Here is a 23664-nt window from a genome sequence, read left to right as displayed (position 1 = left end):
GCCCCCGCTGGGACGCAAGGCTGGACTCACGGAATCCGAGTCCTCCAGACGAGCACCCCGAGCCCCAGTTCCGGGAGAAAAGACAACGCCAAGCAGTGAAGGGTGCTCGAGGAGGCGGTGATGGAGGACAGCCCGCAAACCGACGTGGGGCGAGAGGGAGACCTGCCACTTCGCCCCTCTCAGGACAGCACCGGGGGCCGCCTCCAGCCCAGAGCTGGTGCCTCCCGCGCTGGCCCTTCTCGGAGCCACACTCCCGACGCGCTGCACTTCTCGAGAACTCACTCTCCACTTTCTCCCTTCAGACTCACCTGCAAATCATCTCCTCCAAAATATAGAAACGTGCGTTCTGCTAAGAGCGCCTGTCGGAGGCGGCGGACAGAACCTGCCGGGGACGCGGACCCCTGCTGCCTTTCCTGGACAGCGATCCGGGCACAGGGCACAGGGCACCTCCCAGCCCTCCCAAGCGCCTGCCTGCCCGCCCGCACGCACGCACGCACACCCCTCCCCAACCGCCGGGGTGCAGCCCTGTGCGGGGACCAGGCGTGGAGAGAGAAACCCCTGAAGGAGCCCCCTTCCACCTAGTATCTCCCACTCACTACCTGACACCGAGAGGCATTTTCAGCCCCATCTTCCGCAGAGATCCCATCACGCAAAGCCAAGGCCAGGTTTTAAACAAAGAACAACTTATCCATGGATTAAAACGGAAGAAACATGGTTTTGGCTTTTAGTCACTAGCCATCTTCAGATTCTGATTCAGGGTTAAAAATTCCATTAAGTCGGATCTGAGAAATTAATCCAACCGCATAGACCTCTGATAAGCATCACTTCCTCCTCAGTTTTCCCCCCAATTAGCCTCTTCTCTTGCCTTCTCTCCTCCCCTCTCACCTCACGCCTGGAGAAGAGCGGTGGAGTGTACCGTGGGAGGTCTTCAGCAGGAACATTTTTGTCAGTGAGGCCCTGGCGGGTGCTTGGAGCGGAGCCAAGGCCCTCCCGCTGCCCGGCCTCCTGCTCGTGGGGGCACCAGGGTCATCCCCTCCGTGTTGGCCTTTGTCACTAGAATTCAAGTAGCCCATGCAGAGGTCAAACGAGAGAAGGGACCTCGGCCTTGAGTCCCGCCACAGGGGCCGGGGTGGAGAGTGACGGTCACTCCTAAGCTAGAACACGGGTGGTTTTCTTTCATCCCACGAAGGGCACGGAGACCTCAGTCAAGTGAGCCCGTATCACCCACACAACTCGAGGGACTGCCGGGGCCGGCACGGGGTCACAAATTACCAACACTGTTTCGCTTGATCTTCACAAGATACGCCCCCTTCCCACAGGTGAGAAAGGCGGGTTTCGGGAGGTGAGGAGAGGTGCAGCCACTAAGCGCCTCCCGCCTGAACCCCGTCCCAGCACAGGGGTGTGCACGCCAACACCTGGGTCTCCTCAAAGACTTCCTCCAACGGCCGGGGTGGGGTGGCGGGTTATTTTCAAAAGACTTTGTTTTCAGAACAGACCAGACATTAGGAGCGATGTGTAGCAACATGGGAAGCACGGATGGCGCAGGAAATGGAATACGGACACCCAGCGGGGCGCACCGTGCGACTTCCCGAACGGAAACCGGGCGTCACACGCAGCGGCGGCACGCGGGCGTGACATTATGGATGACCGTTATCCGGCTTCAGTGTACAAATGTCCCTTGAAGAGTTTTAACAATTATTTGTAATGCCTTAAGAAATATAAAAAGAAAATATAACTCGCCCACTTCCAACAAAAGAAACATACTGTCAGCTGAGACTTTGCGGACCACGGAACGTGGGTGAAGACGAGCGGTCGCTCTGACCTTCCTGCGGGTCCACTAATTAGAGACCATCCCCAAGCCGATGCCTATGGCAGAGGGGGCACATCTGCGGGCCTGGGGACAACCCCCCACTCCTCAGGGGAAACACCACCCGGTCTCCCGCGGGGCGGTCGCAGTGCTGTCTGTCCACGTGGCTAAGACGAGGGACTGACCGCGTCTGAGTGGCGAGATCAAAGAAAAGCTACAGAACAAAAGCAGGAACTGCGAAGTATTTTATTAACACATCTTCCAAATTACAGTACAGTTCGAGACACGTCTTGGTATGGAATCACACAAACGATACACACACAATACATTTTTTCCAACCATGTCACTACTGTTCTTCACATATGTTCCTGATAAAGCTGTCACAGTCATCAGCGCACAGTGAAAACGGGGGTAAAGCAAGGCAACGTCATCTCCCACAACGGTAAGTGTAGTGTTTGGTAGAGAACATGAAGGAGACCAACCCAGAGGAAAGCAATTCAGTCCCCTGGTGGTTTCTGAACTCTCAGTGCACTCCCAATAAACACCGCGTCAGACTCCACCTCGGAGCCGCAGAGACCGGCTCGGCAGCGCGTGCGCATTACGGTTAGGAAGGATCACAGCGAGAGCAGTAACAAAGGGTCAAACAGGCCGCCCCTTCCAGCGGAAAAGTAGGCGCACCACAACTAACACTGAACTCATGCACAAGAGGTCCTGCAGAAGTAGAGGGTGAAAACAAGGGGGAGATTAATCACACGCTCCCCGCAAGCGGCACGACGCCGGCGGCTGGGGGGCCACACACTCCTACAAGTCAAACTGCAAAATAATAGAATTCAAACGTTATTCTCTCCAACAGAGACCTGGGGGAACAAAGCATGAGTAAAAACCTGTCAAAGCAAAGGATAAGATGCAATCGATTTTAAACACCGTGCAAAAATATCCACAACATTCTCGTAACCACCCCCCCACCCCCGCCCCGAGAGGAATTCTAAATGTTAAGACGGGACAGAGGAGCAAGAAAGGATGTAGCACCGTCAGTAAATGGAGAAGTCCATCACCAAAGGCAGGTGGGGAGGAGAAGAAGGACATCCAGAGATGAGGAAGTCAAAGAAAGTGATTTTCCAGAAGGGGAAAGGAGCCCTCAGTGGTGGCTGGTAGACGGGTTTTGGGAAGGAAAGTGCAAGAGAACAGGAAGGGGGGGGCACGCGGGCCCCCAGAGGATGGAGGCGCCCAACACGGAGAAGCAGCTGGGAATGGAAAGATTTCAGGCTTCGCTGTTGTTGAACCTGGAAATTAAAGTGTAGAATTAAAGACGAAGACGGAGAGTGAAAATCCTCACAGAGGAAAAGCGATTCTGGATCCCACGCCTGTGAAAAGCAAAGATGGATTATCAACATAAAGTCTCACTCGCCCTTCAGTTCAGAGTATAAATGTGTTGTGTGTTGCTGATTCAAAGACCTACGTTAGACAGTCTAAGGTAATACTGCAGTGCATAAAACTGAAACAGTCCCTTAAAAATCAGCTTCCACTATGTGTGCCCTTACGAAGAAAACTAATTTTAAAGGAAAATCATGCTAAAAGAATGTCAGGGTCTACTTTCTAGAGTATACTACTAAATACAGAATATATTAAAATAGTACATCTGTCCACTCTGTGCAATGTATTAAAAATTTTAAACTATATTGTTTCTTTTTAAAGGGCCTGTATTTTTCTACATACGTTTTAAAATTAGCAAAATAAAACAGAGCAAAACACCAACATGATCTTTTTACATTTTAGTTGGTTAGAAATAAAAGGGAAAAGCAACTTCTCACTAAAGAAAGATACCTGCTCTACCTGCCCATCTTAATGAAAAGATTTCCTACCACAACACGGCACAGAAAAGAGAGAGTTAAGAGTTTTAAAAACATCCTCTAGAAAAGGCAGGTTACAACGTGTAAAACCAATGATCCTTCCCAACCATACGCTACCAGAAGAAGGTATACCTGGGATCCAATATGAATCAGTGAGTTTTGCTTTGGTTCTAGGACACAAAACCATGGGCGCTTTAAATGATGACAATTAAATAGGTTGCAAAAAAACCTTACACAAAATCCTTAGGATTTACTAGTGATTCAAGGCCAAATGCCTTTGGAGAGTTCATATTTACGAATGTCCAAAATAACACTTCATTTACAAGTTTTAAAAATAGTTGAAAAGGTTAATCGAAATGCTCATGAAACACAGTAAAATATCTAAACTTTCCCCTACATGATCTAAGCTCCTGTAGCTTCCTTCACGGGGGAGGGGGGGGGAACAAGTGGCTCCTGGCCCCGTCTCTATCACCCGCCCCCTCCTGCCGTTCAGGAAATTCCCTTTTAGAATGATGTCACTTAAAAACTTGTAAAGAACCAAGGGCTACCTCTCAGAAGCCCCCCCAACTCCAAATAAATAAATAAAAAAGGTGGGGGGGGGGTGGGACTCTACCTGACTAAAGGAAGTAAAATTAGGTCTACCAGTGAATATGTGAAACCAGAACAGTCCTCCAAGCAGGAAGGGAGGAAAAATTCAAAATGACCCCGAGAAGGGCAGTGTGCCAGTCAGGGAGCCCAGAGCCGTCTGCTGAGGGCAGCAGAGGCTGACGGGGGATGCACGTCCTGTCGGCGGGGCGCGGGGGCTCTCTGAGGAACTGCGAGGGACAAGGAGGCTCGAGGGCGCTCCAGGCACTGGGCGCGCAGGCCTCTACCAAAACCCGACCGTCCGCAACAGGGTCCCTGTCAGTCCAGCGGTCTACCAGCATGGTGAGCTTACCTTCAATTAAATAACAAAGAAATTAATTTAAAAAAAAAAAAACAACAAAATAAACAGAACAAAACAGAAAACCACAAGCCAAAAACAAAAAAAAAAGAAAGAAAGAAAAAAAGAACGGAAATGATAGGTTCTCAAAACCAACCCTCTGAGCAAGGCCCTGCCTCCGTGCATCTCTACCCGATGGGAGCCAGTCCAGCCTCCTCCTGAGGAAGAAGAGCTCAAGGCCCAGGCAAGGAAGGGTGGCTCTCCCTGACAGGTGGACACCCTCCCGTCCCCCAGCGACAGCCGTCTGCGAGCCCACTCTCCCGTCTCCCAACATGACTGGCTGACTCCTCTTAAAAGAGTCTGTGTGTCCAAAGTTCATTATAATACTTGTTACAACTCCTCATTCTGCAAAGCTCTCCTCCCCACCCTTTCCATCATTCCTCACTCCGTCCACCCTGGACAGCTCTCCCAATCTCCTTCCACGGGCAACAAAGTCTTCTGTTTGCAAACTGAGGAAAATGCTCTTTGAAAAAAGACCCCTGGGTGCAGGATCTAAGCTGTCACAATTTAGAAATGCTACAGAACCAAGCGCCAACAATTGTTTATCCAGGACCATTACAAATCAAAAGAATGACCCAATGAAAAGCAGTTCTTATGAAGCCCCCCCAACCCCTCCAGTCCCCCCTGGGGCAAGGGTACAGGCACCTACTTATGATGCTGCCTGCCCAGAAAGGGGGGGTAACCCCTCAACATTTCTTTTGGGGAAAAAACAGGATTTCTCCTTTAGAAAAGTATCAGTAGAAGGACTTAACAAAGTGGCCGGACCAATGGTAATGCAAGGTTATGCTCAGATAAGCGGCTACGTGATCTTATATTACAGCACAAAATCAAAACAAGACAATGCAAAAAGAAAAAGTAACTTGGCTCCACATAATCACCTGTTATGTTTACCTTATGCGATATATTGATATTTACTGACTTTAAGCTTCTTGAACTTGGGAACAAATAATACACAGGTCAGGATAAATGTATTGACTTACTACCATCTTTATAAAAATCGAATATACACACAAACACATCAACAGTTATGGAACTGTATCCATGTAACTCTGATAAGACAACACAAAAGAACTAACAAAGAGCTAAGATTGTTGCTGAATTGAAAGCATTTCCAATAACATTTTAATTTTAAAAGGTCCGTATTTACATAGTATGTTAAATGCTTCTGCATCTCATTTTAAATGCATGATAAATAAAGAACAAAGATAATGGTTGCAACAGATCTTCCAAGAGGGTTCAGCTGACGGTGGTCTGATTTCCCTGTGGAAAGCGCACCGACCATGGCAATAACGTTCCTTTCTAATTCTGCTTCTTTCCTTTTCCACAGTCCCCTTCAAGGAAACTAAGCCTTTGCTCCCGGGCCGGGGCGGGGGCGGGGGCGGGGGCACCGCCGGGGGCCGTGCCCGATGGCTGGGCGCATGGAGGCGGCCGCGCTGAGCCTTCTAACCCCCCGGCCCAAGGCCTTCAAGACCGTCACAACAAGAGGAAGCTTCCGTGTGTGCAGACAGTTACGGACACACACGTCCCGGACACCCGCGTCCCACCAGACAATGCCAGCAGCAGACCTGAGAGGAGCCACAGGTCTGCCTTCGACAGCGGTGCCCACGTAGGACCGATTATAGTTTATCGGCACTAACTAGAAGAGAGCGTGTTTCTGTGCCTACTTTCCAGACACCACAGGCAGCTTTTTGGTGTCAAGACCACAGCACAGACTACCCCATCTTAGGCATCAGTTGGTCCTCGGTGATAAAGGAAGTCCATCAACTGAAAGCCTGCGCACCGCCCCGCATGGGGAAGTGCTCTGAGCTCTCGCAAGGAGAGCTTCCAGGCTGCCAAGCTCTTCACTTCAGTGCAGCTCTTGGCGGACTGAACCAGATAAACTACGCTTGTAAATCCATGAGCACATCCGTATCTACTTGGGACAAGAGCGGGCAGGGCAGGACAGCCCGTGTCAGCCGGCTGCGGGCAGGCGCGCGGCCCTGACTGTGGACCCTCCACTGGGGCGGCGAGGCGGGCCTGGCGCGTGACACCGCCTTCCGCAGCTTCGTCGGGGCCTTCGGGAACCAGCGAGGCCGGGCACCTCGGCTGGAGGCTGTTCTAGCGTAGCCTAGGAGTGCCTACTTGTTCCTGGCCCCAACATCTTCTGCAAAGCAGCCATCTACAACCACTTCACCTTCCGGGCTCTTACCACAGGACCAACGCGGCAGCAAGCCTCACGGCGTCTGAACACTCCCCTCCCGTTCAGGTAACTTCAACTGAAAAGACACTAGAAAATGTCACCTTTGGGAACAAGGCGACACAGGTTCCCAGGGCCTGTGTCCCAGCCCCCCCAGAAGGCTGAGAGGCGGGGGACGCCTGGCCGCGGGGGCTTCGGGGTCTACGGCGGGTCTGCGCTGGGCTAACCGGAGGCATTAGGTGGCAGCGGGCTACTGTTCCCTCTAATTCTACTATTAAACCTGACAGGAAATCTTAGGTATAAAATACAGCTAAAAAGTCAGAGTATGCCCTAGTATCTAATACTTGCTCAAAGAGCTCAGGTCCACATTAGTATAAATCCACAACAGTGAAATCTCCTCCGTGAGCAGAAATACTTAATAAGGCACTTTTTTAAACATTTGCCCAGAATGAATTTTACTAAAGGGTTGCTTTATGGGGAACAAGTGTCTCACCTAAAGGAACCTACCCAGAACTCCTCAACCGGGCTCACTGGTGCTACGAACCCATGTCATTTCCACGCCGGGCTTGGCGGTCCCTCAGGCCACACTCCACGAGGGGGGACCTGCTCCTAGTCTGCGGAAGGACGGTGCAGCCCTGCTCCAAAAGCCTTCCAAAACAAGGAGTTAATCAAAGCAATGATAACCAGGTTCCGAAAGAATGTCATATGTCGCCGAGCCAGGGACACAAATAAGCCCCTTTGGGCTGCATTTAAAAAAGAGGGAAAAAAACCCCACACAGGTCTGTTCAAGCTCTGGGCCGTCCCTCCACCTCGCGCGGTAGGTATCTGCTGTCGCCCGCCCGGCAGGGGACTCCGGAAGGGCTGCAAGGTAGCAGTGCTACGGGCACCTTCTCTAGGCCCGGGGAGGTGGGGCGGGCCTGCCAGGACTGCTGCCTGACTCGGGAAGGGTGCAAAGGGGTGGGGAGTCCCGTCTGGAGCTGGGAACACACAGTCGGTGCTTTTGGAGTATTCCCAAGAAGCAGAATCTGCCGCACAATTGGCACCGCTCCCAACCACCCTCATGCCCTGCTTTCCAGGGTGTGCAACTGTCAATCATCATCACCCACATTTTCATCTACGTTTTTCCAAGAGCCTTTTGAGGGCTTTCTGAGAAGACAGCGCAAGTTACGCTTGGCTGGGAAAACAATTGTCTAGCCTGCACTGAAGATAAGTGCAACCATTATCAAGTATTCTTTGTTGTGAAAAACTACTTAGAATTTGTGACGTTAATGTTCCTTCCTGAATCTAAGTCACTGTGATCGATCACACAGTACGATCACGAAGAACGATGTCTACATGCATTGTGAGCACTTTGAAAACAAAAGCAAACGAAAACTGTAGTTCTCTGTGGTGACAACAGAACGTGAAGCAGTCTAACAGCAAACCCCAGTCCGCCGTGTCCCCAAGTCCAGCTCTGCTGGAATCAACACTGGGCCGTGTGGCGCTCCACACAACAGTTACGCAAGACTGCGGACGGAGAGGCCTACGCTTGTGGGGATCCTGTGCTGCAGCTCCCTCGAAGAAATCCCACAGCGCGTGCAGTGTCAGGTCAGCGTCTCCTGCTAGAAATCACTCAACAATCAGGGCCACATTTATGTGGGACAAATCTATCATGTGCCTGTGGAAATGCAAACAAACAGTCAACATCAACTGAACTCCACACATCAGCAGTCAACTTAGCAAGGTACAAGAAAACTAAAGTGGTGGGTCCGGATTAACGAAATTATACAAAAATGCAGACGGACAGAGAAGATCAATACAGAAACGGGGGGCTGATGACCCACATTACAGAAGGGTGCACCGTGTGCGCTCTTTCCTACAGCAGCAGGTGGGCACACGCACGCGGGCCAGACCACAGCTGCTTTGGCGGAGGGGCTCCCACCCACTCCCACAGCACCCGAACCACGGAATACACCGGCTACCTGTGGAATTTCTGTTGAAATGCTAACGCATGAGCTGGTTCCTTGAACTTAGCTATGGCTTTCCGTTGCTGGGGAAGCATCTGTAAACTCTAGAGGAAGAAAACAGAAATGTTTTAATATCATGCTTAAAAAAACCCAAAACACCCAACATATTTATACGTTTGCTTTAACACAAAATTCAAGTCCAGGCTGACACTTGGATCACTGAGGAAAATTCTATCTCCCTAGCAATTTTTCTTATCCAGATAATCTATCCCAAAACGGTCATTCCCATGAATGGCATGGGAGGATTCCCAGCCTGGTGTCTGTCCGGCCATGTGAGCCACTCAATCTTCTCCCTCAACCTCCTTTGTGAGGCCCGGTGGCAGACACTCTTGGAGAGTCACTTCCTGTCCACATGCCTTCCTGCCAGGCAATTCTCTGCAGGGCCCTCACTCAACTTTTTAAAAGAGCAATACTCATCGCACAGGAGGAAACTGCTGTTTAGCAACGGGACCCCACAATTACCACTGGGGTAAAATGAGGCTCTTCTACATCTAGCTAGGTCCCAACGAGGCACAGCTTCGCCAGTGGTGGCTGTCGGCACAATCTGCTCACATTTTGTACTGAGAAGATGATTACTAAGTGACACTGCAAATTAAATCTTCAGGAGCTAAAGCAACCATTCCAGAGGCCACTACTCTCTGCAGCAGAAACCAAGTTAGTTTGTGAAGACGACAGGCGGAAAGAAATGATCCATCAAGTGAAGAGAATCTTACTCGTCTGAAAAGCAAGCACTGGACAGAGGTATCTCATGCCTGGTCCTCACACCTGCCCGGAGGAGGACGCATGGCTCTGAGTTTTCCCTGAGGCCTTGCGGTTTAGGATCCGAGGATTCCGCAGGAGCAGGTCAAAGGCGGAGACCTGTGTGATCTCTCAGCCATTCCCACTCTCAAGAGCCTGATGTTTCCCAAGTATCCTGGTGACGGAGCCAGCCCAGCACGTGTATCTGGGGCACCGTGCGGGCTCTAGCCTCCGCAAAGGGCAGGGCACACGGCAGCTGAGGCGGGACCCTTGCTCACCCCAGGACACACTGCCCCAGGGAGAGCACAGGACTCGATGCCTCGGCGTCTGGGCTTCTGTCTAGTGAAGTAGGGCAGCCAGAAAAAAAAACCTGATGGTAACACATGACCTTTAAAGTGTTGACCTATGAGACTATTTAATTTTAAAGCATGTGTCAAAGATCTACAGTGGAAACACATGGCTAAAAATACCAAGTACTCTTCATTTTTGTAACCACAGAACGTCTATCAGTTAACACAACTAGGAGAGCTCTAAAAAAGTAGCCACCTTCCCCAAAGTCACCTTTTGGTGTTTCACAAAGAAATAAACCGTTTCAAGTCTGCCAACTACATGGCGCTAAGCTGTGCACACAGACCCCTGGAGGACGAGCAGTCAGCCTGGGGGCTGGGGACACCGCCCCAACCTGACCACGGACCACGAGCGTGGACGCGCAGGCGGTGGGGGCGGCCCCCTGGGCAGTGCTGAGCTGGGTCCACCCGCCCACTGTGCTGAAGCAAGCTTAGCAGAACACTAGATTCCTCCTCTTCTTTGGGATATAAAAACCGGAAGAAGAATTTTCTTGACGATTTCACTTATCATTAAATTAACAGCACACCTAAAGCGCCATAAGGTGGTCTTTAACGATGTCATCGACGCCTCCTTCTGGGCTACACCCTCAGCCACGCAGCTTCCCTGGCCTCGGACGCATGCCTCGAGTACCGGACAGAGGCCCGCTTTCTCTTCCAAGCCGCCTGCCTCGCCTCGCTGCTCACGCCGTCCGTGCCTCAGCCCTGAAGGGGTTCCGGTTGTAGCAGCTGGAGCTCGGTCATCGGGTGGGGCGGGGACACTACTGGCGAAGAACCGAGCCTCGGTTCGCAGCAGAGCCGGCTGCAAACCCCACCTTGCCCCGGAGCACCCGCACAGGGCCCGCTGCTAGGCTCTTCTTTCTGGCCCTGTGTGCCTCTGGCCTGCTCTCCTTCCCCTCCGGCTACAGTGTCGCAGGCGCCGAGGGCCAAGGGCGGCGCCCCCACGGTGACTGCGGCCAGCGCTGGGACAGACCTCATGCACGCGTCAGAAGACTTACCTAAAGTCACCTCTCTGAACCTTGAAGAACTGTATTAGGAACAGACAGGAAAAACCAATTTCTTACTGGCATGCAGGGGGAAAGCACACCAACCTTCATCCTGACTTCTCATTTTCAGATGTGAGACCACTTCACTTCCTGAGAATAACTGTGCTTCTCTGAGGAGCAAAACGCACGATGAAACTTCGGCTGGCAGCTGCAGCTGCGTGCCACCCCCACGGGGCTGGTCCACTCCGCCTGACACGCAACAAGGCGAGCAGTGACAGGCTCTCCAGCCTGCGGCTGGATTCCAGAAGATGTCCATGTCGCTCAGAACCCCGGCCTCTTTCCCCAATTAGGAAAAGTTCCTTGTCTTTCTAGGAAGTGCCTGTGTGTGCGCATACGGTCAGATAAATGTCACAGAGACACTAACAGGGTTCTGCAGCTCTGAAAATCTGTTTAGACTCCTTCCCCTCCGGGGACGCCTGGCTGGCTCAGTCGGTTACGCATCTGCCTTTAGCTCAGGTTACGATCCCACACCCCCCTGTGGCCCTCCCCCCAACTCCTGCTCTCTCTCTCTCTCTCTCAAATAAATAAAATCTTAGAAAAATAAATAAATAAGCTTCTTCCCCTAGCACCTTCAGTGATTACTTTAAGCCAAGAATTGTATCAGTTGCTTTAAACACAAGTGAAACTGCTTGAGAGCAGCCCCACTGCAGCCCTGACCCAGACGCCCGCGGGTGGGCGCCCCTCTGAGGCCAGCCAAGAGCCACGGAGAGCGCAGAAGCCCCCCCTCGCGGCCAGTGCCACCGACCTGTTCTCCTCCATGCCCGGCAGGCCCGTGTCCCCACGCGGCGGCACGCAGCACCAACGGCAGCAAGTGTGCCCCGCACGGCGGGCAGCCCACGGGCTCCCACGCCTCCCAACGCACACGTGCCGCTGCAGCAGGCGTGGTCCGGTTCCGTGTGCTCCAGTGCCCAGCCGGCGGCGTTCCGAAAGTCCCAGGGCTCCGGCTCACCCACCTGGGGCTCCGCATCCTGACGCTGCTCGTGCTGATCCCGATGGCCCCCCGCCTCTCCCCTCGCTGCTGGTCCAGCCTCCTTCCGCTGCACACACCTACCCTTCAGAACCCATGCGAGCTCTTGGAAGAGCTCTCGTGCTGTCACACTGGCTCCTGAAAATCCGTTCTTCTTTTGAGTTCCTGACAGTGTTTTCAGGACTTTTTTTTTTCCCAGTGCAGCTTCAGATCATGTGTCCACATCTCTATTTTCTTTACACCTCGTGGCGTGGGTCTGTCGTCCATCTACGCTGACCATACCTAGTGCTTTCTTTCCCAGATGTCCTCAACTACAAAATGATTGAACTGCTTTCACTCGAGATTCAAACCTTTTCTATTTCACCGACCAGACCTCCTTGGTGGGTCAGAACGAGACGCATCTTCAGAGCAGGTCAGACTCCCCCGACGTGAGCCTGCGTCGCAGAAGCGCCCAGAGGGGCCCCACCTCGCTGGGCAGGCTGAGATGCGCTCCAGAATGAGACACACGGGAACCGCAGCGTCAGGAGGCAGTGGGCAGACTCCATGGGTCCCGGAGGGCTGTTCAGGAGCACGCACCACCTGGGCCAGCAGCCCCCCCCCGAGCACACGCAGATGCCGTGCGCACCTGCAGCTCCTCTCATCCTGTCTCGCTCGCTGCCCCTCAAGGGCGACATGGAGGCTGCCGTCTCTTCCATCCCCCGAGGTCTGCCAGGGCATGACGGAGAGCTACGAAGGAGCAGGGTAGGTTCTCATGTGGGTGACGAGAGTCTGACGGGAGGAGAAGCGCTCTGTCCGAGAATTACACACCAAGAACCGGCAAAATCGGGACTTGCCCCGAAGCCTCGTCTCAGAGCCGGCCGCCGGCTGCACCCCCGGCTGCAGGGTGAGGGCCCCGTGCAGCGTCAACAACAAGCTGCCCGGGTCCACCTCTACTCTTGTCCCAGCTCAGGAACGACTCACAGGACTCCCGGGAGAAGTGACGACAGAGGGCGGCGGAGAGAACGTGCACGGCACGGCTGCCCTGCTTATGTGGGCGATGATCACAACGGGGAACCGGCCGCAGAGTCCCATTAAGTGATTTCAAACATTCTGCTTTTGTGAGGAAACCACTTTATTTTTACACCATGACACTTCACTGATTTATAGGATAACAGATTTTCTTCTTGGCACCATTTTAGGCATAACCTAGCAAACGGGGAAATAAAGACAAGCAACAAAGCCACAGGTGTGCTAACCAGCTTACTTCCTGACCCGAAGAGCTCCGTTGGCTTCCGTGTTTCGGGACAGAGCAGGAGGTCAGGGTCACTCCTGCAGGAAGCCAGGCAGGTCACCAGGGAGCAGATGCCTCCCGCTGGGTCTGGGGACCAAGGCACGGCCTTCTCGCAGACTCAGACTCGCACCATGGCTGCTACCGAGGGCCGCGCGGCCCTCTCCCCTGCAACTCTGAACACGCTCCGGTACTCTTCACGCCGTGGCTACCTCCTGCTTGTAACGTGTCTACAAAATCCTTCCGTCTTTCCTTACTCTGTGAAGACTGAGTCCATACAGGACTTTAACATGGACTTTCTAGAGAGGTCTCTGAGTACCATTTAAGGGGATAGCGCACTAATCTGAGAGAAACGTGGCCAGCTCGTCACAGTGCACTGTCACCCTGAGAAAGCCTCCCAGATTTCACAGTTCAAGAAGCGGAGCTCACACGCTGTCGCTGTGATTTTACAAAGGGATAGACACCACCGGCTACTACCCCAAGTGGACGCGAGGTGGCGCCAGAGTCCAGCGCACACAGAAGCTCCACACAAACCTTCCGTCAGGACCGCAGAAGGTTTGGGTTACCAAGTGCCATCCTTTCTCCAAGTCTATTTATACTTAAACCACAAGTGGGTCTTGTTAAAATGTGTAATCAATATCACTCTTTAGCTATCTAACACTCGCAGGGACGTGTTACGTTGTTTTATTTTTTTTTTTTAAATTAAGAAACTTGACATTCTGTGAATGCGGTGTTTAAAAATTTATAAACTCCCCCTCAAAACAATCCTATGGGACTAAGACTGGCAAGATGCGAGCACTCTGCTTTGCTCCCCCCAGGGTGGAAGAACAGGCCCTTATCTAAGTGCTAAATTCATCATTCCACAGGGGTTTCTCCAGGGGCAGATGGAAGCTCACCTTCCACCCCATCTTAAGGGTAACTGATGGAACCTAGAAAATTCATTCTCCTCCTCCTATAAGGCATTAAATAATCCAACACTGTTTTTGTTTGGTTTTAGGTTCCCTCAATCAAACTTTATTTATAACATACCGATCTCTAATACTTTTCAGAACAAAAAAAGATAGGCCCCAAATGCAAAATTCAAAATTCAAGTTTTAAGGTGGGTTAAGACCAAAGTTAGGTGGCTTAGCAATGGCTCCAAGCAGCCCATGACCCTGCACCGCTATTCAGATACAGACCCTGAAAACCACATCCCGGCTGAGAATGCTCAGGAGAATTATCAAGACTATGTGTGAGGAAGCAAAGCCATGACCACTAGCGGATCACGTGTGGAGGGCGGCCAAGCTGTCACCCCCCAGCGCACACGGAAAGAGACTCGGGGCCATGAAACTGCCCGCAAGCCCTCACAGAGAACACCAGTCCTCAGAACTCCTGGAGTAGGCTCTGGTCTGCTAGTCCGGACTCACTGTGACTGAAGCCCAGATTCTCCACCACCACGTGTAGGAGTCTCAGGCCAGGATGAGCACGCGTTAATGCACCTACAATACTCCAGTGTTGCCCTGCTCCTACAAGTCCGTCCCCATCGCGGTGACCCGCGGGAAGGGGCTGCCGGCCCCACGTAACCGACACCGGTCTCTGCCGCACCACCGCACGATCAACTGCACTGAACACGGAAGCCCAAGTGTTAACTTTCTGTTATGACACACAAATAGAAACTGACCCTCACCATCTCCCTAGGAATCCGGAAATGAAGAATAGGGTGGGTGGGTTTGGGAAGGGCTTTCATCCACTCCTCACATTTAGAGACTCTCAACAGTAGACAGATTTCAAACATGTTAAAAATTATTTGTCTCAACTCTAGTCTGAAGATGTTTCCCCATTCACTCATGCAGGAAGAGGCTAGAAAATTCCCTGAAAGGAAAGCACGCAGAAATCTGATATTCACACTCCACGTCTCACCCACGTGGGATCTGACCCAGAGAGACGAGAGGCTCAAGGAAAACCAGGTCGACCCGCTTCTCTGCTGGTTGACCTACAGGACTCAAGAAGATGCAGAGACCAGGGGTTGGAGTGGAGAATTCTGTTTACTGCAGACCTGGAGACAATCTGCAGCCAGCTCAGCAGAGACTGCTGAGCATTCAGAAATAACCCGTTGTAAAATAAAGAGATCAAACTACAGTCTACGTTATTTCATGTTTGTAAAATCTAAACCAAGTTTCATAGTTGTTAACATGTGAGCTGTTTCTAAATTATGGTTAAGAAGGCTAAATGCTTTAAAAGTTTTAAGTTATTACAAACAAAAGTGTGTGACAACAAAAAGTATGTATGTACAGAGCCTACGTAAACTTGAGGAGAATATGAGGATTTGGCAAAATCATTTCATAAGTCTCATAATTGAGCACCTGAAAATTTCCAAATAATCTAACTCTAAGGCAAAGTTCTGATAGGGCATGCACAGGAAATAAAATACGTCTTTCTTCTCGAATGTACTATTTTAACATGAAGTAACCAACACAGAGGGAATTTAAACCGAGACCTGAGTCTTGGGGAAGGGCCTCAGGTGACGCACCTGAATGGGGCCTACTGACATCAGTAGGTTCTTCAGCTGGACATCAGTAGTGGACGAAGAAAGCCCTTCAACAGACACGACACAGGGCTGAGGCTTACACTCCACCACTCGGAGGTTCTGCTTGTTTGGCATCAGGCGTCCCCGGCCCATCGCTCCTGCCACGCCTCGGCCTCTCCCGTGCATGAGGACCTGGCAACAGCAAAGTATGATTTGACTTTTTAGCTTTGGATTTTCTTCCCACAGCTGCTAAGATTATACAAGTGGGCAAAACAACTCAGAATCCATTACAATATACCACGAGCTACAGGATCATCTGTACTTTTCATCCACTACCAGAGCAGGGTTTAATGTTGAAGTGAAACCATCCCCAGCAAGTCTGGGTGGAGGCAAAGGAGGGAAAGAGAAGAGCTAAGTGTGACTCTAGGTCCGTACCAAGTGCAATATGGGTGGGTAGGCACTTTCAGTGTAACCACTCTTGGCAGATGAAGCAGCAGGATCAGAGGGGCTGAGAAACTTGTTTGGGTCTCATCCTAACAGCCCCAGAGCCCAAATTTCTCCCGGCGTACTCCAGGCCACATCCATGGGGACTGGTGCCACCACACACCCACCACAAGCCACAACATTATGGACCCAAGTCTCCTCCTGACTCTGTGCGGCTGGCACCCTGAGAAATCTGAAAGGCAGGTTCTGTAGCTGGGGTCACCTCCCAGCTGCTGCACGTCACCATGCCGTACATCACAGAGCTTTAACAACACCAACAAAATCCAAGCCACAACAATGCCCGTGTTCCCCTCCCCACCACACAGCGATGATGTCCCTGATCTAAAGCAGGGCTCAGACCTCAGGAGATATTTTAAGTTGTCCAGGGGTTCAAAACCAGTCTTTTAAAGAAGAGGAGACAGCTGAAGCTTTCTGGTATTTTCTAATTAGAAAACTAGATAAAGCACCAAGTGCCAAATGCTTTCTCTAAAACAAAACTCCTCTTCTGCAGGGCAGTGGTGAAATGCAGGAGGCAGGTGGAACTGAACAGCACCAGGGCTTCCAGACATCCTAACCCAAATTCCGCCCTAGAATCTGGGTACAAAGGGACAAAAATGACCCCCTGTTCATCACAGAAAAGGGCAGAGAGGAAGGTAAATGGAAATCAGAACGGAACCTTTGCACATGAACGGGCACCAAACAAAGGGAAATGCATACAAAACATTTAACACTCCCCAGAAGGCAACAAAACTCCGCCTAGGAAGTGAGTTTTTGAAAAGTGCAAAAGGATATTTCAAGAGAAGTCACATTGGAGAACACATCAAAAGGTGCATGTAAATCACATCAATAAGATAAAAACCATATGATCATTCCAACAGACGCAGAAAAAGCATCTGACAAAGTATAACGTCCATTCATGGTAAAAACCAACAAAACAGGTCTAGAGGGAACATACCTCAACATGATAAAAGTTACATATGAAAAACCCACAGTCAACATCATACTCAATGGGAAAAACTGAGAGCTTTTCTCCAAAGATCGGGAACAAGAAAGGGATGTCCACTCTCACCGCTTTTATTCAACACAGGACTGGAAGTCCTAGCTACAGCAATCAGAAAAGAAAAAGAAATAAAAGGCATCTAAATTGGTAAGGAAGAAGTAAAACCTTCACTATTTGCAGATCGCATGACACCACATAAAAAAACCATAAGACTCCACCAAAAAACCACTAGAACTGATGAATTCAGTAAAGTTGCAGAATAAAAAAAATCAATGTACAGAAATCTGTTTATGAACAACATAAAGAGAAATTAAGAAAACAATCCCATTTACAGTCACACCAAAAATAAGATACCTAGGAATAAACCTAACCAAGAGGGGAAAGACCTGTACTCTGAAAACTATACAACACTGGTGAAAGAAACTGAAGATGACACAAAGAAATGGAGAGACATTCCATGCTCATGGCTTGAAGAACAAATTATGTTAAAATGTCTATGATACCCCAAAGCAATCCACACATTTAATGCAATCCCTATCAAAATACCAACAGCATTTTTCACAGAACTAGAACAATCCTAAACTTTGTATGGAACTACGAAAGACCCCCAAATAGCCAAAGCAATCTTGAAAGGGGAAAGCAAAGCTGGAGGCGTCACAATTCCAGACTTCAAATTATATTACAGAGCTGTAGTGATCAAGACAGTATGGTACTGGCACAAAAACAAGACACCTAGATTAAGGGAACTGAATAGAAAACAGAGAAATAAACCCACAACTATATGGTCAATTAATCTTTGACAAAGGAGGCAAGAATACGCAATGGGAAAAAGAAAGTCTCTTCAACAAGTGGTCTTGCGAAAACTGAAAAACCACATGCAGAAGAATGAAACTGGACCACTTCTTACACCATACACAAAAACAAAGTCAAAATGGATTAAGGACCTAAATGTGTGACCTAAAACCATAAAAATCCTAGAAGAGATCACAAGGCAGTAATTTCTCTGATATTGGTCACAGTGACATTTTCCTAGATACGTCTCCTGAAGCAAGGGAAGCAAAAGCAAAGATAAACTACTGGGACTACATCAAAATAAAAAGCTTCTACACAGTGAAGGAAACAATCAACAAAACTAAAAGGCAACCTACGAAATGGGAGAAGATATTTGCAAATGACATATCTGATAAAGGCCTAGTATCCAAAATACATAAAGAACTGATATAACTCAACACCCCAAAACCAAACAATCCAATTAAAAAATGGGCAGAAGACATGGCCAACAGACATATGAAAAGACGCTCAACACATCATGAATCATCATGAAAATGCTAATCAAAACAACAGTGAGATAATCACCTCACACCTGTCAGAATGGCTAAAATCATAAACACAATAGCTGAACTATGGAAGCAGCCCAAGTGTCCATCGAAAGATGGAGAAAAAATATGTGCTGTATGTATATGTGTGTGTATATACATATATTACACACACACACACACACACACACACACACACACACACGGAATAGTACTCAGCCATCAAAAAGAATGAAATCTTGCCATTTGCAATGATGTGGATGGAGATAGAGAGTATTATTCTAAGCGAAATAAGTCAAAGAAAGACAAACACCATATGATTTCATTCTCATGTGGAATTTAAGAAAACAAATGTACAAAGAAAAAAAGAAGCAAACCCAGAAACAGACTCTTAACTCTAGAGAACACACTTGTCAACAGGGGGGAGTGGGTGGGCGGATGGGTGAGACAGGTGACAGGGTGAAGAGCACACTTAGCACAATGAGCACCGGGTAATGTATGGAATTTTGCTGAATCACTATATTGTACACCTGAAACTAATATAACACCGATGTTAACTACAATGGAATTAGGAAAAAAGAAGTTGCAAGTAAAACTGGCTGGAAACCAGCAGTAAATATTCTTATGTTCTAGCTATAATGTCACAATATTAATAACAATATTATTATTAATGTGTATTATTTATCATGTATTATTATTAAGGTGTATTCCTTATACACCAGGGACCATGCTTTTTATATGCATCTTCTTATGAAATCCTCCCAAGAGCCCACATGAGCTAGGAAACACTGCTGTCCTCACTTCATAGGAGAGTAGACGAAGGTTTCAGATGCGCACAGCTATATGGGGACGGGGGCCTCTAATGTCTCTCTCCTCATGTATCGGGGGACAGCCCCTGACTGAAGCTGGTTTAGACCTGAGCAACCTTCAAAGACTGAAATTAAGATTTAATGTCTGTCTTCTGTTGCAAAAGGGGAATAATTTTGTTTGCTCCTACATCATCAAGTGCTTATAATATAGACAAAGTCGTCTAAATACTTCAAAGACTCAGAATGGCCTTCATATTAATACTATTACTACTTAGTATCAGTAGAAGGACAAGCAGACAGGAAGAGCTAGTAGACTGCAGAGCTTTCTAGAAGAAACTCAAAAGCAGGTGTTGCCGCCCTGCTTCCTCCCTTGCATAATTCCACCAGACAAGAGGCATCTGACTTATACACCAAAAGGAGACTTTACTGTCAGGCAGAGAGGTGAAGGCTTTGGGGAAGCAACAGAGACAGCTCCCCTACCAGCTGAGGGGAAGGGCGCCCTACTACGGGGACATAATGGGAGAAAGTGGACACTCCTCTCCTAGGGAAGGTTTTAAATTCAGTGTGCAAAAGGAGAACATGCACCTCCACGGAAGGCGTTCTGGATGCCCCTGTCTCTTATCACACAGTCAGAGTCAGAACCCCTTCAATCCCCTGGGCGAAGGAAGGAGGAAAGAATCAGAGTCAGGGCCACTTTCTTCAGACAGGTCCTTCACCCCCAAAGGCCTCGCTTTCCCACTTGTGAACTGGGGTAACAGCAAGGAAGTGGCTGAGGAAACGTCTCCGACGGGGATCTAGGAGCACAAGGTCGTCTCCAGGGCACGGGGCAGAGCTGCAGAGAACAGCCACATCCCGGGTTGTGCGGTCTTTCCCTGACTTCTCCCATTACAAAGTCACGAGAGGAAAGTCCTTTTGTGAACACATGAGCTTTCGAAGCCAGAACAAAGGGGATTCCTGTTCATTTATAAACTGACTTGAGCCCTCCTACTGTGCGCTGTAGGCACTCCTGAGAACCGTCCAAATGCCGACCGCTGTAACTAGGAGAGCAGCTACTCGTTCGCGGCGCTCGGCCGAGGTAACAGGCAGTACCTTCTTGGCCAGGTGGACTCCCTGGATGCTCTTGATGCCCGGAGGGCCGGCCGAGTGCACGTGGGACGCCACCGGTGCGTGCTGGGGCTGCTGAAGGGCCCCCTTGGTCAGCGTCACCTTGCGGGCGGGCTGCTGCCTCACTTCTGGGGGCTGCGGGAGCCGCTGGGGCTGGCCCTCAGGGTGAAAAAAGCCGTCGCTCTCTCCTCCCTGCTGAAACAAGGCAGCGTGCTGGTCAGTACCTGCTTGGCCGGGCGGCCGTCCCCGGCATCGGGGAGTCCGCCTCGGTTAGTGCTCAACCGAGAGCAAAACTATTTCAAACAAGTGAAAAACCAAACCTGTCATTTCACTAGAGCCACTAAGGAAATTTCTCATCTGACACTGTTTGGGTTTTAATCATATTTCTGAAATTTAAAACATGAAGATCTTTAATTACTGTATCCACTCAAGAGGTCTGTGATTAAAGTGCTGTTTAGCCCAGTGAAATACTGCTTAACTTTAAAAATACTTCACACTCAACATGCATTTGCCACTTTCAAGAGCGTTCTTGTTAAAATCTGACAGTTTGCACGGGCAGGGGTTTTAAACTTTTAACCCGTCTTCAGACCTAACGCAAAGTGGACTGTCCTCAGGACGCATCTCACTGGCTGTGGCCGTAGGCCCTGGGGACATAGCAATGACCCCTGGGTCCTCCTCTCCCGCCCACCACCCCCCGCCTCCCGCTGAGACACAAATGCCTCACCCTCTCAAGTCAGTGATTTCAGGACAGACTCGTGGGCCCTATTACAAGCTTTGCAAGGATCAGAAATCTAACCTTTTGAGTTTTACTAACAATCCCTTGTTTCTTGACCTTAAAAATTGTTGAAATTTCTTAAAAAGAAAACCACAGGCCCAAAATGGTGTCACTTAGAGCTCCCAAACTGGGGCTCGCGGAATAATCAACCTCCCCCAGAAACGTGGTCTTCATTGGTCAGTCAGGAAGTTTTCAATCAGCACTAAAGAGCAGGCCACAGGGGCCCTGTCTCATCTGCATAAGACAAGCACTTTCCCCCTAAGGGAGAGCCACCTGCCTGAAACCATCCTTTTCTTTTGCCAATAACTTTCTTGCCCTCTCCTCCTTCTATAAAAATCTCCCATTCTGTACACCTCCTGGGAGCCTCCGCTGCTTGCTGGATGGGATGCTGCCCAATTCACAAATCGTTTAATAAGCCAATTAGATCTTCAAAATGTTCTCAAATGTCTGCTACTGAACATACTCAAGCTGTACTATTTATGTTTATGATACCACCAGGCAGCATAAAAAACCTCTCTGGATGGTGCTTGTTCAGTTAAGTGCAGCGTCTCTCCAAGAGAGTAGCGGGTGACCAAGAAAGTGTGGACAGCAAGAAAATCCTATCTTGCCCTGCTAAGTTACATAATCTGAGCGGAAATGGATGCCTGCAAGTGGACAGTAAGATTCTGATCTGGACAGCACGAGGCTCCACTCCTCACGCCCACAGGAGCTCCGGTGAGCGGTCAGTGAGCCCCGGCCTGCGGCCTGCTGAGCTGCACCAGTGTTTCCAAAAGGAGCTGGCTGAATCAGCTCAGCAGCAGCCTGTGGATTCTGTGCCTCGCTCCCCTCTATACTTATCTTTTAGAGACAGTTTAATGGAATGAAGTGAAAGGACAGGGGCTGGAGCAAGATAGGTGTAGGTAAGATTTATGTAAAAACTGCCCAAAATAATTGGGACCCAAGAGAAATGGGATTAAAACTGTCACCTGTGGCAGGGCTTCTGGCTATGGCAGCATGAAGGGGATGGCAAATCCCCCTCCCTCCCCCCCCCCGCAAATAAATATCTGACAAAACCATCCAGAACAAGCATTTCAGGTCTCTGGGAGTCAACGAAAGTGAAAAGAATCAAGGACCAGCACCTACTCCTGAGACCCGGCGTGCAGGGCTGCAGCCGGGGCCGCCGCGGATGGCAGGCCTGAGAAGCCTCAGAAGCAAACTTGGGGGGAAGGGAATGGGGAACGCCCACCAACCTGTCAGCCCGGGGCCTTTCTGGAACAATAGCAGACCAGCCAGTAATCGGAAAACCACAATGGGAAATCCTGGAAATCAAAGAGCTCCAGAAGGCCTAGGTAAGTGCCAGGGAGCCAGGGAAGCTCACACGGGTAGGGAGTGGGTAGGGAGGACGAGCAGAGGTTGGGCTCTGAGGGCCAGTGCCCACCCCCCCACAAACCACTGGCCAATCTCTTCCTGAATGACTGTCTGGCCAACCAACAAGCTATGTAGCAACAGGGTCGACCCCTAGGAAGCCAGGCTAAGAAATGGGAGTAATAAAAAAACTCATCAAAAAATATTCTGAACTGAATAAAAATACAACAAATCAAAATCTAGGGGATGCAACTAAAGAGTTATGTCAGAAAGGAAAAAAAACTTGAAATCAATAACCTGAGCTTTCATCTCAAGAAGCTAGGCGAAAAAAGGGAAATCAAACCCAAAATACGAGGAAGGAAACGATAAGATCACAGCAAAAAGCAATGACACAGGAAAGAGGAAAACAATAGAGAAAAATCAATGAAACCAAAAGTTGCATTTCTGAGATCAACAAAACTGATGACCTCTAACTAAACTGATCAAGAAAAAGGGAGAGAGAGGGCACAAATGACCAAAATCAGAAACGAGAGCAGAGGTCATCACGACAGGCCCCACCAAAATGAAAAAGGACGTCATGAACAACTTTATACCAACAAGTCAGGCCGCTGAGGTGAAATGGACAGACTGCAAAAGAAATGCAAAACACCAAGACGGATTCAAGAATGAAGAGAAAATCTGAAAATCTGAGAAGACACTGAATTGGTAATGAAATTACCAATTTCATTCACTGTTTCAGGAAGAAGAGAGGAGGAGGAAGAACCTTCCCACTCATCCTCTGAGGCCGGCACGACCCGGAGAGAAACGCTGAAGACCTCACAAGAGAGGAAAGCCGCCAAAGCACACCCTCACAAACGTACGTGAAGAAAGGTCCCTACCAAAATACCAGCAACCTGACGCATCCACACAGAAAAGGGACCGCGCCCCATGCCCTAGCAACACTGACCCCAGGAATGCAAGGCTGGTGGACACTGCAAAACCAATGAATGTTACCAAGCCACATGATCGCCTGCACTGGTGCAGGAAAAGCATGCCTGATTAAACCTCTCTACAAACGAGGGACAGAGGAACCTCTGTCAACCCAGAAAGGGCATCTACTACAAATGGGCAGGTCACATCACGCTTGGTGAAGACGAGTGAGTGC

At 49.7% G+C, this 23664-nt stretch overlaps 1 protein-coding gene across 7 annotated transcripts in view; it reads right to left on the bottom strand.

Annotated features, from left to right (window-relative positions):
• Positions 1 to 2039: 2039 nt before the first annotated feature.
• The window catches only part of RBM33 (RNA binding motif protein 33), a 126958-nt gene continuing 105333 nt past the window's right edge, over positions 2040 to 23664 (bottom strand). For 2 of the 7 annotated variants that reach the window (XM_078059790.1, XM_078059795.1), the window contains 4 exons: positions 20387 to 20593; positions 15693 to 15881; positions 8777 to 8865; positions 2040 to 8472 (listed from right to left, as the gene is read on the bottom strand). In XM_078059790.1, coding sequence (XP_077915916.1) covers positions 8424 to 8472; positions 8777 to 8865; positions 15693 to 15881; positions 20387 to 20593 — 534 coding nt within the window. In that variant the 3' untranslated portion in view covers positions 2040 to 8423. Of the gene's footprint in view, positions 8473 to 8776; positions 8866 to 15692; positions 15882 to 20350; positions 20597 to 23664 lie in introns of all 7 variants that reach the window. The other 5 variants (XM_078059792.1, XM_078059793.1, XM_078059789.1 and 2 more) reach the window with 4 other exon arrangements.

Source organism: Halichoerus grypus, chromosome 12 (assembly GCF_964656455.1).
Source record: "Halichoerus grypus chromosome 12, mHalGry1.hap1.1, whole genome shotgun sequence".
Taxonomy (NCBI): domain Eukaryota; kingdom Metazoa; phylum Chordata; class Mammalia; order Carnivora; family Phocidae; genus Halichoerus; species Halichoerus grypus.
The sequence above is the reverse complement of the archived record's forward strand: the minus strand, read 5'-3'. Positions and strand labels throughout refer to the sequence as shown.